Here is a 16563-nt window from a genome sequence, read left to right as displayed (position 1 = left end):
GGTTAGATGTTATAGACGTGATTCAAATTTTATTTTATACTTTTATTTTTATACTGCCCAGTTGTCATCATGATTTACTATAAAAACATAGATGTTGATGTTGTCACGTTTACGCAATGCCAGCGACGAGCAGGGGTATTGCAACAATAAAAAAAGTCAGGTATCCACTTCGCGTCTCTACTTTGTTCATATACGAGATGTGGATTTCGAGGGAGAAAAAGCAAACTAATTACAAATAGTTTTATCTTCTATGTTTGGCAATGGAGCCCTCGTATGCTTTTATTAACCGTTAAATCTTGGACACTAAACTAACACTCTTCTTCTCCGGTCATTTCAACTCTTGAGTTAATGATAGGGAGAACTCAGGATGAAACCCACGAAGTAGGAGAACTTATCTGTTGTACCCTGTGGAACTGTGCAACTTTAGAAGGTAATGACTGCAGTGGCTGGTCCAGACCTTCAGCTAAGGGGAATGCCGCGGGGTGGGGGAGGCGATTTTGTTTTGCTTGCCCTGCCGGCTTTTCTTCTTTCTGTGATTTCTTCTTTTTTTACCACTCCCCTAGATCCGCCACTGGACAGATTTTCAGACTTGATGTCTCGCATACAAGCGTTTACATCTGAAGACTTCTTAACAAGCTTATTCTCAAAGCTCTCGCTCAACCCTGACTCTAAGGGTATCTCGTGCACGCTCATAAAACACTTGGAAGTCTCGGTCTCACGATTTAAAAACTCAAAATATCTCACTGAGGTTCACGAAGAAAAATGTTAGTCTCGTAAAGTCTCGCATGTACCATTCGCCACCCCTAAAATCAGTAGCCTCCCAGGGTAGACAAATTTTCTCAATAAGGGGTTGCGTGACATTTCTGCGGTAAGCTCAGCTCAGGAGCTTTACTTATTGAAATGAATGTTCGGTTGCCATTTCTTTGTGCAACTATGATCCTAATCGAGAATATAAAGTACTTATTGATCTTACGAGCTGAATACGAAATTGGGAAACAATACCCATTGTTTCCCGGCTTCGTAATTGCTAAAAAGATAAATCTCCTAGCAACGGTAAATTTCACAGTTTCCAGATTTGTCTGAAATGTTGAATATTAATATTTGATCAGTTTCCTTTTTAGAAAAACGCCGGTCGCTTCAGATTCAATCTAGTTTCAATTCCTTTAAAAAAACAAAAACAAAAACAAACAATAAGAAGCAAAACAAGCAACCAGATTAGAACAACACTTGCGTTTTAATACACACTGGCCCTCTTGTCGGTATGCGTGCTCGCTTTAATGAATGCTCGGCCAACTTCAACACCATTATAATAGCAATGTGATTTATGGTACTTTAATATTCAAAGAAGATAGGGGTGTTTCCAAGGCAGATTGAAACGTCATGAGATTTTCATAAATTATGCATCCTCGGCATCTAGTCGGCTTAATTCGTATCCTTCGTCTCTCTTGACCGTCTCCAGCATCGGTTGGTTGTTGGTTTCCGGCAGCGTCATGCACAGTATCCCAGCAAGCAGTGCGTTTAGACCCATAATGGCAAATGGAAGTAGACGATGAACACGATTCTGTAACAGGAAACAAAACAAAACAAAAACAAAAACGTTGCAATAGCACGCCCACCGCATTTACAGCGATGCACAGCATATTCCTAGATTAAGAAACGTATAATTAACTGCCCTTTGGCCTCCAATCAACAGGAGCCATAATCGGGGACGGAGACCGTAAGTCTTGGCATCCGCGCGCACCTATGATATGGGACAATGTTTCTTTTTTTAGAACAAATTGCGCCATCCTGACGTCATATGTTCGCGTGGATCTACGCACATGTCGTGGGTTCTCGTGTCAAATGGTGAGAGTTGCGAGATTCTCTTGTGGATTTTTCACAGCGATAGCGTTGAATAAGGCAGGGACTAAGAACCAGGGCGCTTACATGTAGTTTTATGCTCTGAGCTAATGGAAAAGGTGAGTTTTTCAGGGTCGAAAACAAGACTTCAATTTCGCGCTGTGAATGAATAATATCTGCTCGCGCTAGTTGTACGCGATTTTGCGTTTGTTCTGTAAAGAAAAGTTAACTTATGTAACAAAACAATCTACTCTGATATCGAGTTAATTTGTGAGTTTCTCAAACTGAGCCAAAACCTGTTTTTGATAGTTTCTTATTGTTTTTGCTTGCTTAGCGAATTTGCAAAAGGTTTTGAAAGGAAAGTCTGACGCGTACACGTAGCTCATTTGCATGTTACAGCTCGTGCACTTTCAAGTCCCAGTCGGTGTTTTCAATTGTCAACAAATCTTGACAAAGATTTCTTTCGTTATCTTTTGTGCTGAGATGCTGCAACAATTTCCATCAATGCCAAAAGGCTACTAACATCATGTGTGTTTCTTTAACATAAACATAATGAAATTTTACACTGCGAAAATAAAATAGAGAAAGAGTTTTGATAACTCAACCAACAAAATCGAAATTGTTGTTCGATTTGATTAAAGAAAGCGTCATCGTAACTTTGCTGATTATTTCTGCTGTATTCACATATTTTTAGATAAGCTTTTAATATACATATATGTTTCCCAACATTTTTCAACCTTAAACATATCTAAAAACTATAGAGATATTGTATGAGTTCGATGTACGTTTTCACAAGTCCAATTTGTCATATCTTACTGACTGTACAAAACACGCATCGGCGGGCGCTCTTATTCATCGACAACAGACAATTTATTGGACTTTTACACAAAAAATAACTGAGCAGCATCTACAGACATGAAATTATTGTCAATTATTGGGCCTTGGTAAAACATCAAGCGTTCCTTACAATTCAGGCGAAACTCAAACTTTGCAATTATTATTATTATTTTTTTTACTTTTCGGTAGACTCTGGCGAAATCCTCGCAAGCGCGTGGCAAGAGGGAAACTTTGAAGTCCTGAAACGCTGCTACATCCAAATATATCCAACAATTCTTTTGCTGTGTTATGGAACAGCTGTTAATCTTCAACATATGTGAAACTTACAGTGGAGTAATGTGGAGCTCTTGTAAAAGAAGCAACGAAACGCAGCTTGGTCAATGATATAAAGTGGGACATAACTAAATTCGACACTGTCTTACTTCACTCAAACTGAAGCAGCTTACGACGAAAATACTGAAGTAAAATTCCAACAGACATGAACGTATTGAGTTGTGGGCCAAAAGCATCAAACATTTCGGGAATTTCGGACGCCATTTCCCCCGCGCTACATCCGCAAAAATCCTCGCAGCGTGTACGCGCGTATGCCACACAAGATAGCGCAATTTGTTCTAAAAATAGAAAAATTGTCCCATATCATAGGGACAGCCCCAGTACTAGAAATAGCGCGCGCTTACGGTCTCCGTCCCCGATTATGGCTCCTAGCGCTGATCGTAAACGGACTTTTCGACTTGACCTAACTTGGGCCCCGTACACACTACCGTGGAGAAATTTGAAACGCAGCTTTATTTCTACGGTCTATTCTATTTCGTCCACACTAAGCCTTCACGAAAACGGAGCTTTTTGAAAATGCTCTTCAAACCGGAGGAATTTATTCGAGGCTGGGTGCTTGTTGTACTATATACGGTGTATATTACTGACGGATTACCACCTGCCAATGTTTGGTTTTGCAAACACTCACACTATACACTATGAAAGGAGAGCAGATAGATCCAATACGAGCAGCAGCTGTTGATGTTCCTACCCCAATGTTTCTGTGGATGAAAGATTTCAACTTCAATTCACTGAGCATGTGCGTTACATATTTATTAATTACAGTGGTGTTAATCACTACAGCCTGACGACGATCAGGTAAACTCACTTACAGGCCGCCACTGTAGCAGGGGGGTCCCCCTGACCCGTGAGTTATCATCGTTGCTGTTTTGAGATAATTTTAACACGTTATGAGCTTGGCTAAATAGCATTTTGGTCTTCTACACGGCATAAAATCATTATACGGAGTCTTGATGTGCTAATATTTTCCTCTTTGTAGACGATTCGAGGAGGCAGCGTGGACGAGTGGTCAGGGTGTCGGACTCGCAATTCAGCGGTCACGGGTTCGAGTCCCGCTCTGACCATTACCTGGATCTGTTTCTCGGTAGCCCGAGTTCAAATCCTCGGCCACGCTTGTAAATAGCCAACTGGTTTGCCTCCGGCCAGTTGCGATTCTTAACAATGTTATGTTCAATTTGAATTATTTGTTTCAGTTGTTTGGTCGGCCCCACCAGGACTTGTGTGATAAACATTGCCGAGGGTAAATAAAGGTTATGTTTTTTTTTAAAATTCACCTCAGTTACCTGAGTTACCGTTCAAAGAATTGTCCAGGGCCTTCATGAACAGCTCCTGAAAACAAAAGCTGAGCCGAACGAAATCTCTTCACAATTTTTTTCTAGAAAATCTCTACCGTGTTGGTATCTACCCTACCATTAGATTTAATCGATAAGACAGTACCAAATGATGGCAAGCTGATCATGAAGAAAAGATTATCAGGTATATTTCCAAACTCTGCAAAATACAACCTCCCTATTTGATCTTAATTACTTAATAGAATTGAAGCTGGTATGGACTTGACTGATTGTTTTGGAATACAATAATAAAATAAAACCACTTACCTTATAGCAGTGGGAAATAATTCCACGGAATAAAGGTATACTCCATCAAACGATATGGTAATGAAGAACTTGGCTACAATCATGGACATGATAATTTTACCTGCTAGAGCACCTAAAAAATAAAACAGCAAAAAATGAAGCTTTGTTTGCAGACTTTTGCGTGTAAAAATGCGACGGAGCAATTAGTAAGGATGGGAAAAGATTATAATCAACCTCACTTGTGTGCTAAAAGCTTGTGAAACCAATGAAACAGATATCAAAGCTAAGAATCATAACAAACATAAAATTTCCAATAGGTCAACCACTTAGTTATTTGCAAAAAGGTGGAGCGCGCGGCAGGGAGCTTGGAGGCCGGAGAATAACTTCTAAGATTGGGCTGGCATATTAAGCACTTTGTAGATTCTTGTCACCCAGCATTACAAATCATGAAAAAAACAGCCATGGTACAATGTACGACTGATTCCAGATGAACGTGGTAAAATTAGTAATAATACTAATGTTGACACCATTCATTGCTGAGTGAAAATTGCTATGACGTATTGAAGGTTTACTGAGAGCGATCAAATCATTTAACACAAACTGCCATAAACCTCGGTACACCTTCATACCTAGACTAAGAGTAGTCCCTCTTTCGCTTAGTCCGTCGGGCGAGACGCGAAAGAAAACCGCGAGAAAAAGATGGCCGCGCGAACGCGGCCATTTTCCCTCCCAGTTTATTTACGGTAAGTAAGAGACTTTATTTTATGAGGGTGACACGTAACAGTAACTAACATTACTAATGAACTTGTGGCCCTCTAAACAATTACAAAAATACAAATAATAGAAACTACATTAGCAATACATATTATTTACAACAGAAATAAAAATTTAATATTCTAGAATTTAATAACGGGACAAATCGATTTTAAAACGAAGTGCACGCAAACATCTATATATTGTCATTAATTTATATCAAACGATCCCTTTGTTTTCTGTCTCGCTCGATGGACCAAGCCAAAGAGGGACTTCTCGTAGTCTGATTCGTACCACGACCAATTTTTCTGCAGCTGCAACAAGGTCACATGCTAAGGTTGTACAAAGTGCGTATCATCAGCGTATTGAGAAGCCGTCCATTGCTCAGAAATCTCTGATGGAGGGAACATCATCAATACATGGTCTAGGTTCGGTAAACGCCGTCTTACGCTCGAGCATACATTATGACGTACGCTCGGAATCCAACATGGCGTAAAACTGTTTCAGCGAAATATATTTTGTTGTACCCCTCTAACAGTTTTTAAACAGTTAACTTTAACAGTGTGTCGAAGAAATATCGAAGACGATGACGAAGATGTCTTAAAATGCATACGTACGTATAGACACTCTAATTGAGACAAAATTAACCAGCAAAAAGTTACTATCCACGCAGTACCGCTTACCAAGGTATTTTCGAAACAAGTGTTCAATTTAGAAAAGAAATGTTAGACCAGGAAAGCTAGAAATTAAAAAGAGCCCCGTTCCTTGAACTGACGTTCACCTTTACTAGCGTTGTCTTCACTTGAAATAAGCACAGATGCAAATGCTCCAAACGAGGCTAAAATTAAACTTGCAATGATACTCTTCTTTCGGCCGAATCTAGAGAAAAGAAATTTAAAAAATAATGAGATAGTAAATAAATTAAGTAAGACTTAAGTCCGTATTCTATTAGTAGAATTTGTTCTACACTTAGTCTGAAACCTGTTTCACAAACCTGTTGAAAACCCATACGCCTGCCGGGATAGCTGGAAGTTCAATCAAGCTCGTGAGAAAAAAGTTTAAGTAAAAGTTTCCTCCAATGGAAGGTGCGCTTAGAATAACGCCATAATACACAAGAGCATTCACAAACCTGAAAATAATATTAAGAAATGATTATTATCAGCTATATTATAAATTACAAATCCCTGTTACTATTCTTAACTCTCTCATAAGTACGAAGCACGCGGCGGTATTTCGCTTCTCCGAATGCAGTCTTCTTCGAGTGCAGTCTCGCCTGAAGGGTGGAGGGGGTGGGGAGCGGGGAGGGCCATAAAGTGTTCGTGCTTATTTCCATCTTTTTCAGCCTCAAACATATGATCATGGACAAAAGTCTTGGGACAAATTTGCCGCTTTTTGCGCTTATGCACACACACCAGACGCGAGTAAAACTTCAGCTGCCTAGCCTCCCTCCCCCCCCCCCTCCTCACCCCACATACAATGCTGAAAACTAGTAACTGCAATTTCTCCAGAGCTAGTTTACCATTGTATTGGGTAGGGAGGAGGTAAAAGCAACGCAGTAGAAAAACCAACCCGAATAGCAGTGCTTTTTCAAATTTTAGTTGTAAAATACAGATAGCTCGTTGCATTGCATTATTTTCCCAAGGACTTTTGTCCATGATTATAGTTCAAGGTATAATCGTCACACTCTGTGACTTTTCCAAATATCTATCAAGGAAAATATTGGTGAGTCAATTACATGTCCGCGTTTCTATGGCAACTGTGCTTTGAAAGAGCGTATCACCGAAGTTTCGTGCTTTAGTGAGATTTTGGAATTGAGAGAATATCACTCCAAATCTTTACATTTCATGTATTTATATATTTTGTTAAATCAATGCTAGAGCGTTTCTGATATATTTCTGAATTTGTTTTGCTATCCAAGATGGCGGATATAAAATGGTGAATCTTGTGAAAGGAGACGTAATTCACGCGTGATATGACGTCATGATTGACATAATTGACTAGTAACTTTGGACGCTTTACGTGCCATGAAAGTGTGATTACTATGGAGTCAATAATCTTGGAGATAAATGGAGTGGGGGGGGGGGGGGGAAGGGCAGGAGAAAGAACAAAAAATCAACCCCACTCTTAAAAGGTTAACTCATACGTGATTCAGTTTACCTCGATGTGATAGGCGTCTTAATCCGAAATGTGCGCTCATTTAACCTAGATACTTTCCATTTAAGAGCTTTGCAGAGAGAGCCATTCTCTACTCGCCTGTACAAGTGCATGTTCCTAAATATTTGATTGATTTGGTTTCCTACAGCACTGGCGTATTAATATCTCCAGCCTTGCCTGCTAGTCTTTGATAGTTATCAGTTCGCTTTTTTGTAAAGGTTTTTAAGTTTCAGATGTCTTGTTCGACTAACCCTGGGGGGTAGCTTTCAATCTTCTTTCATCAAGAGTAATTAGGATTGAGGCACTCAAAAATTCTCTTACCAGCAATACCACGACAACAAAGTTGTCTGCGCCATTTTGCGTGTCCGAAACAGATCACGGGCGTCTCCTAATCTATCACTGTCGTCGGGAACTTGTAGCTCTTCATCTGGCATAATTGTTTTGTTGACTTTGGCCATTTTTCTAAAAATCGCTTTCGCTTCTTCAATTTTTCCTTTGAGCTGCAACCAGCGCACTGATTCAGGCGTCAAACTAATAGCAAACAATGAAAGAAATTAAATACAAAAAATATTTTTCAACAACGAAATCATTCTATAGAGAGTCTTGGGCAGAAAGTACTCTTATTATGTCCTCTCCACACAAACGTCTCTATCAGTCTCTCTCGTTTACCGGGCATCCACTGATGTGGGAACTCTTCAAGCAAAGAAACGGCTTCCCTCAAACTAGAACGAAATCTTAAGTAAACAGTGACAAGGGGCCTGCATCTGACACTTACAACCAGCCCAGCAACGCAGGAATTCCAGGAACTGCAGTAGCAATGGATAGCATTCTCCAGTCTCTAATCAGGTAAGCCATGCCAGCCAGGGCCATGAGCGACAGGCTCCAGCAATACCAAAGGGACATTCCCATCATACTGCGGTGTCGCACACCAACAAATTCCGTGACCAGAACGAATATTGCCACGCTAGCTCCACCTGGTCAGAAGAAGAAAAATAGCTCACTATAGAATACAGATTACCTTTCTCTTGTTGACCTTATTCTCTAGATTAATTAAAGTTGAAAGTTCTTCTCTAAGTGAAAGATGCATTTAGTTCAACAGTAAGGTAACTTCACTAACACCACAAAAGCTAGAGTCATTGATGCCCTGATGTAGTGTATAAATAGAGGATATTACACGGCGGCGAGAACATATGAATTTTAAGTTCGAGTGGCAAGAACAATATCTCACGAGTGAGCTACGCTCACTCGTGAGACTCGCCACGAGAACATAAAATTCACATCTTCGAGCTGAGGTGTGATGTTCTTTTTATTGCTGCCGAACATTTTCCGAAAACTTCCGAAGATTACCGAAGATTTCCGAAGATTGCCGAAGATAGCCGAAGACTTTCGCGGAAGACTCGAAGATGTTTCGATGATACACCAACGAATGTAAGTCCAATTTAAGAGACAAACTTGATATCAGTGAAATCATTGATATCTTCACTAGTGAAGATATGGAAAATACGCCACTCAAGTCCCGGATGTGGTTTCGTGTGAATTTTACGAGTGGTGTATTTTCCAGTAAAACACTCGAGTCTATATAATAAATAAAGTTATCAATGTATTGAGTCTAAGGTAGCAAAGGAAAAGGGAGGATCTACCTTATGACCTCAAATACCTGTTAAATTAACTGTTAATTTATAATTCAGAGTGACTAACCCATCGCGTAAGCCTGCATAACGGCCTCTGAAGTGTTTTATATAAAGAATCAATTACTTTCTCACCAACTCCCAGCCCAACGATGATCTTGAAAACAACAAACAGCCAGAATACTTTGGGGAAAGCGGATACCAAACTGAAGACAGCGATGACAAATCCTGAGATGAAGATAGTAGGTTTTCGTCCAAACTTGTCCGTGAAAGGACCAATGATTATGGCGCCAAAAAAGAACCCAACGAAGACCGCTGCTAAAGCTAAAGTGGCATAAATTGACTTGCTGCACACAAGATCAAACTGAAAGACATGTTGGAAAAGAATGTGACGAGGTGAGCAACGATGTTAGAACAAATTATCATTTTATACTGACAGGCGGAGTAAAAGAAGATACACAGATAATATTTATTTAACCACGGTAACAAATTCTTGTGAAAAAAAAAATATAAATTCTAAAGGTCTCTGAAGAGTCTCTTAGCCGAGACGAACGAAAAAAAAAAGTATTTGACAATTGTTTGCTTTCGTATAAAGGTAACAAATTTGTCAGCTAAAAATACTTAATACATAATACCTAATGCCTAATATAACGAAAATATTGAAACAAAAAGCTGCTTTCCACGAATGCCCGCCATGCCTGATTGTTCCCCTTTGAGTAGGCGTTTAAATTGCCGAAGGAGCTCTGCTTCAAGGAAGACTGTTCCAAAGAATGGCGCCTGCCACTATAGCTAAAGCTATTTTTATAATAGGTTGGTTTTAAACTAGCGAACAAAAAAAGCAAACGCAGTGAGATGTTGATAATTAGCGTCTTTGGTTGGTCACATTTCCTGACAATCTACTTAACAAACGGGGTGTGCGAGTATAAAAGTGGCTTGCCCCTGGCCAAAAATTTGTGATGTACATGTAAGGTATAGACTGCAAAACAGTCTATACCAACAGCATTTTTTGCGAATGCGGGCGACGGTCAATATTCGAACGAAAGGTCTGAAGCGAATGTAAAAACGGCGAGGGAGGATGGGGAGAGACGCTAAAAAATACTCAGGGCCCCTACGGGCGTGTGGGGCTCGCGCGCTTCACACGCGAGGATCGCGCTTTCCGAAAATGTCCAAAAACGACTGTTTTGCAGTCTATGTAAGGTAAGGCAAAGTCTGGAAACGAGTTAAGTGGCCCGTCAGGTTTGCGATTATCTCTGGTTTCTGTAGCGTGAAGCGACCAGGAGTGTTTCTACTCCCCGCTGAATGGATTCATTTACCATCGGAGTGGACCGGGCTGAAATCCCGACGATTTCAATCCAAGTTCATTTACCACTCATTAGACCACGATGTCTCCGTACATTTGTTCCGACAATCCCTGCTTGATATAATTATCACACAAGTTAAGGTTTCATGTGTATGGTCTGAACATCTATTCCTACCTCAGTGACAACGGATGTCATCTCGTCGTCGAAAATCCACTCGCTCCTTGAGATGTTGCATCTGTAATCGTAGTTGATATCTCCAGGAGCCATCTGCTCGTCAAATGAGCACACAGAACTATTCTTGACACACTTCCAGGGGGGCTCTGCCGTTATTATGCCTGTCACCATCACGGCCCAGCCAAATAGAAGAGCAGAAAGTAAGTTGAAAAGAATAAGGAGCCGTTTTTGGAACCATCCAAAACTTCCGACTTCCTCCAAGACTTCATCAGCTGAAAGAGCCATCCCCTAGAAAGAAAATACGAACCACTACAATCTTCTATCGATCAATCGATCAATCAAACAATCAGGCATTTAATCAATTTATTAATGTCATGCGGTTGTGATGACACTAATAAACGTGGGATGCGGTTTCCCTCATATTCGAGCCAGAGGATCAAGTTCAAAACGCTTGAAAATAAGTAAGAGTGAAATATTAAAAAGTTAAAAGGAATTAATGTAAGTAAAGATTTATTTAATAAAGAATATATATTAAATATATTGAAAAAATATCAGTAAAATATACATAAATGCTCTACCCACAAACGCTAGTGGAATACAAATAGGTAACCAAAGTGTACGTGTGTGGGATACAGTCTTAAAAGCATTGTTTTGCATCAGTGAGTGCACAAAATAGATTGAATCAACCATTGCAATCAAGCCTGGAGATACCAAACAGTTAGTTTCAAAAGGATCATGGTGTTAAGAGTGCTTTCGTTATTTACCATTGTCTTGAACCCTTTTCGTTTAAGGTTTGAAACGTCTAAGGTTTGAAAAGTAGCATGGGATTTTGGGAGTATTACATGTATGTAGTCTTTCTATCTCCACATTATTGATTAAAGTAGACATGAGTGACCCAACATTATTTGCAACACAAAAACAAAACATTAACAGTAACAATAACAATAGTCACGAGAGCATCATAACCTTCTCGTGATGCCCTGCCTGTCTGTGCATGTCACTGAGCATGACCAACTTCAATGCATTTTAAATGTTTTCTTCCATGAGGATATGAAGTAGTAATAACTAAACAACATTTAGGGGACCGGTTTCTTCCATTATATCCGCAGATACATGTTGTATGTTTTATCAATGGTAAATCCTGGTTATGAAAGCATCAGAAAAACCCTCTCATGTTCTAAACAACGGTAACAATGACAAACTGCAACGACGTTACCAAGAGCAGTATAACTTTTTCAGGTTCCCCGACAGTCTGTGCAAACCACTAAGCATTACCAAATTCAATGCATTTCGCATTGTTTCTTTCTTAAGAAAAACAAGAAGCAATCTATTCTTATTGCTACTCCACTAAAACTGTAAATGAATAACATTTCTTACTTTCTTTCCTTCCAATTATTCAAACATTTTCAACAGGAGGCCGCGTGGCCGAGTGGCCGAGAGGTCGCGGTTTTAAGTCCCGCTCTGATCACTAAGCTGGAGTTGTTTCTCGGTAGACCCTAGTTCGACTCCTCGGTTATTTTTGTAAATAGCCAACTGGTCTGCCTCCTGCATGCCAGTTGTGATTTTTAAGCCTGTTATGTTTAGTTGATACATTTGATTCTTTTAGTTTAAGTGGTATACCTGAGAACTAGCTTGCTTTAGCTAAGCGCATTGACCAATATAAACAACAACTTTTGTACAATTTTTTTTGGAATAAACAGTGAAGGTCACTTTGCTACTGAAAAAAACTCTTACTGCTTGAGATCACGTTCATCTTTTGTTGCTCAAAGTTGGCCATGACACTGTTAAAAAACGTTTTGGAGAAAGGTTGTCCTACAAAAGCGTAAAAGTGTACACGAAATGTATTCTAGGTAACGGTGCTTTACGGTTACATGTTCAGTTGAAGCTCGAGGTGTTTCAGTGTAAGGTGCCTTTTTACGCGATTGCGAAGCTCGCTGTGGTATCTAAGTGGCCATCCTCAACGAAGAAAATCGCAAATGCATCCTCAAAATCCGTAGCAGTACTTGAAACATTATTTTGGAAATCACAACAAGTCGCAACAATGAGGTGGGAAATGAACTGAGGCCCGGTTCAAACGTCGAACTTTTCATGAGCCGAACCTAATAGCCCCAATTAAGTACATGACGAGATCGACGTTTGAATCAATTAAGTTCGACTTGTGTTATTTGGGTCGACCCGAGAATAAAGTTCGACATGGCCAGTCGGTCAGTTCGACCACGGGGCGACTCCGATTCAAACGTCGAACTTTTCATGTACCGAACCTAATGCATACATTACAAATACATTAAATAAATTAATTTTTACCCAGAGTTCTGCATGTTTCCCATTTTGTCATGCGTACACAGCTTGTTTTGATCTTTTGGAACAAAATGGCGGGAATAGCGGGAAGATATGTGTTCCTCTTGCTTCGAGAGCACAAAAAATACTCGCTTGATGTGCATAAACCACTTCTGTTTGCGGTGTTCCGTATTTGAAAGCGATAAGAGTGTAGCGGGTTGGAAAGCAGGCACTCCGGTGGCGTACTGCGAGTCATGTTTTTGAGAGAAAATGACAAAATAAATGAATCTTGAAGAAACCGACGACAGGAACGAATTGAACTGGACGAGACTCGTCACAGTTGAACTGTGATGTTCCTTCGGGAATAAGCAATAATAGAAGGCAAACCAAATTTAAAAATCGTCTTCGGTTGTCAAAGGCTAACTGCATCTGGAGTCGCCTTCTTCGACTTGTGCTACCCTCCTTAATCGCACTTGCAAGAAAGCAAGCTCTTCATTTCCACAATTCGTCTTTCCCACACTGTTTGTGCCATTTTGGTCAGCAATAACCGCCGTTTGCATTAGTGTCTCTTTTATTTTTGCAATTAAGTTCGACTAAATAAGGTTCGACGTTTGAATCAACTGCCGAACTTAATTATTTGGGTCGACCCAAATTGGTATTAGGTTCGGCACATGTAAAGTTCGACGTTTGAACCGGGCCTGAGCAACTTGCTCGCGCGGTTTGCAACCTGCTCCACTCAAACTGTCAATCAAATTACCAATGTGCAAGGTTGCCATCACAAGAACATCTGGTTTGACTGTAATTACTCAGAACCCATTTGGTTTTAACAAAAAGGACGAATTTCACTCAAAGCCGGATCTCTTTTTTTCTTTTTCCCGCAATTAGCTGGTTATTTGCCTGGGGATTTAGATCTTTTGTTCTCATTTCATGCCGTTTGTACAGTTCTTCTTTGTCATTCTTATTGTCGGATTGTTTTTAGTCAGTCTATTGTTAGATTGCTGTACTAAAATTTACATATTTTGGCAAATGTTATTCTCCTTCAATATCAGCGGCGTTGTAATCTTCTTCATAAGACAGAATGGATTGACTTTGATTTGTCCTGATCCAAGTTTTCTTCAGCTCAACAGCAGAACTAGCGAAAGATTTCGGGTGTCGGGCCAAGAAGTACATAGACCGAGCGAGTTTGTTTGAGCCAGAGAAATAGAGATGTAAACGTACCGCTATATTTACTGACCGTTCAGCACTATCCTCACAAATATGAATAGAAACTATATCATTATTAATCATATCGTTATCTCGCTATTATTATTAAGGCCTGTCGTTTGTTTATTTCGTGACAATTGTCACGCTTGAATCTTGAAACAACGATTTCATAATAAACAGAAAATTAAAATTCACTGCGAGATCACGTAAAATATTCATGATGTCAAACCTTTTGGCTACGGTTTGAAATTTGACAAACAACGTACAACAATATCACAGGGTATCTCACGTGTGGACGTCAACGAACATGGGCTGTACGTGTTAATGGCATGTGATTGAAATAGAAAATAGAAAATTAAGACGAGCGGTCACTATACTAGCGCCGGCTGAAAAGCTAAAATCGACGTTGAAGATTTATTCACGAGAAAACCAGATAACATAACACCTACGGAGAAACCTTTGAGAAATTCATTCGTACATGTAAGAAGTAAGAAGTATCAGAACGTTTCACAACACTGAGTTCTAGCCAGGTTTTGACTGTGCTATTCACCGTCGCGTGAATGAACTGAAGCTGAATGCTATAGAAACACGAAATCAAACCAGTGACGAGGCAACCCTTTAAAAGGTGCAAGACAAAAATTACATGTTCTCATTCTGTAGTGTACGTTATGTTTTCTTTGGTTGTAGGTTGTTTATACAAATACAGGCTTACCTGGCGGTGTAGCGGGCGTCGTGCACAAACGTCTCTGCCGTAATTTATTTGCGTGACACTGTTAACTGTGACGTGAGTGTTGCTGGGGAACTGGCACTATAAATCGGAAGAAACCAAAATTTGGATCAAATGGACTATGGATCCCGGATCTTAACAGTCCGGCAGAAGAATCTTTTTTTTTTTTTTTTTTTAAGGAATTAAGAGCAGCTTCGCCTAAATATCAACTAGACTTGGAAATAGCAAAAAAATCGAATTTCTTCAAACTCGCCCAGAATGAAGCCCTACGGGCACTAGTTACAAAAATATCGTTTTAAGTTCGATAAATCAAAAATTATTTTTTTCCGCAATTTTTTCGTTTCGATGCCCCAAATCGGCCAAAATCCATCGAAAATGAGCGGCATATTCAGAGGCTCGTAAACTCAAAAGTAAAAATCTTCATTACAAACTGATTGCACGTCGTATTTGTACTTCCTTTCTTGTCTATTTAGAGCTAAATAGATCGTGATTTGATTAGAACTTAAATATTGAACGAATTTTTTAAGTTAACGACCCAAGACAGCTTTACAAGAGGTCTACATTTAGCCTATTTTCAAATGCTAAAAAGGCGTTCTGGTACACGGCTTTTCCCGAAATGACTAGTTTGGTCTGAAAGAGCATTGTTTCTTCTTCAAATTACTGAAATAAAATTTTTGGGTAAATAAAATCGTGAGCGCTGAGATAGCGAACCAAATGCAGCACTTCGTCCTGAAAACGTGACCTTTGACCCAAGCGTAACGAAACCAATTACTGCAAGAAAACCCGAAAGAAAAGCAAACGTTCCGTTATTTTGAAACAATTTCTAGTGATATCTCTCCGAAACCATGATTGCAAGAGACTATTTCCAGATATGAAATCTTGCAGGGTCAAAGACGGAGCTAAAGGGCGCATTTTGACACAATAACTTTGTTTGCCGAGAATTGAATTGCAGTCAATTCCAGTGAAATTTGCAAACTTGACGTATGTTAGCCGATACTTACCTGAATATTTATATTAATAGAAGAGTCGTCTTCTTGGATTAACCTTCAAAAGAGGCTGGACCCAGATTTGGAAACCTCTAAAAGAAGAAATGTTTAATATTCCGTGACCTACCCGATGCTATAGATTCCATGCACATGCCAACCGCATGTTTGTCGTAAAACCCACTGAACTCCACTGACAGTTTCCATGGGCAACCCCAAAATAAACAATCCCCAAAAATGTAAAGTGAAATTGGCTGTCTTCATGAACAGTTAGAAGCTAGAGTCAAGTTCCATTACCTTTTAAAAAAGCTTGATTCTACTTTGTTCACTCAGTCGTTACTGTCACGTTCGAATACTGCGTAGTATCGGTCACGCCAAAACACTGCAGACCGTGCAGACTGAGTAAGTTTCCCATACAAAGTCTTGTACGCGTTTGCCTATTGAATCAAAAGTCAAATACTGCGCTTGTGCAGCCTGTGGATAAATGACAAACTTTCAGATATATTTAACACTATTTTGTAACTAGACCCAAAAGAAGGAGTCACAATGAAAAGCCCAAACAAGTGTCTGCAGTCTGCACGGTCTGCACTGTTTTGGCGTGACCGATTCGCGGCTTTCGAACGTGAGAGTAGTGAACAAAGTCGACGCAAACAAATAAAATCAAGCACTTTTTAAAGGCATTAGAACTTGACTCTAGCTTCTAACTGTTCATGAAGACAGCCAATTTCACTTTACATTTTTGGGGATTGTTTATTTTGGGGTTGCCCATGGAAACTG

At 39.8% G+C, this 16563-nt stretch overlaps 2 protein-coding genes across 2 annotated transcripts in view; both read right to left on the bottom strand.

The window, feature by feature from the left end:
- Positions 1-16563, bottom strand: part of LOC145500914 (farnesyl pyrophosphate synthase-like) — a 142902-nt gene that overhangs the window by 67679 nt on the left and 58660 nt on the right. The gene's annotated exons all lie outside the window — the stretch shown is intronic.
- LOC145500910 (organic cation transporter protein-like) lies at positions 62-14835 on the bottom strand. Its single transcript, XM_081480460.1, has 10 exons — positions 14789-14835; positions 10597-10884; positions 9257-9485; positions 8269-8467; positions 7815-8024; positions 6334-6468; positions 6121-6218; positions 4608-4719; positions 3638-3710; positions 62-1561 (listed from the first exon to the last, which is right to left on the bottom strand). Exons 2-10 carry the CDS (start codon positions 10879-10881, stop codon positions 1397-1399), a joined length of 1506 nt encoding a protein of 501 aa, XP_081336586.1. The 5' UTR covers positions 10882-10884; positions 14789-14835; the 3' UTR covers positions 62-1396.

The sequence above is a fragment of the Orbicella franksi genome, chromosome 10 (assembly GCF_964199315.1).
Source record: "Orbicella franksi chromosome 10, jaOrbFran1.1, whole genome shotgun sequence".
Classification (NCBI taxonomy): Eukaryota; Metazoa; Cnidaria; class Anthozoa; order Scleractinia; family Merulinidae; genus Orbicella; species Orbicella franksi.
Note: the sequence above shows the minus strand (reverse complement) of the source record. Positions and strands in the feature narration are given on the sequence as shown.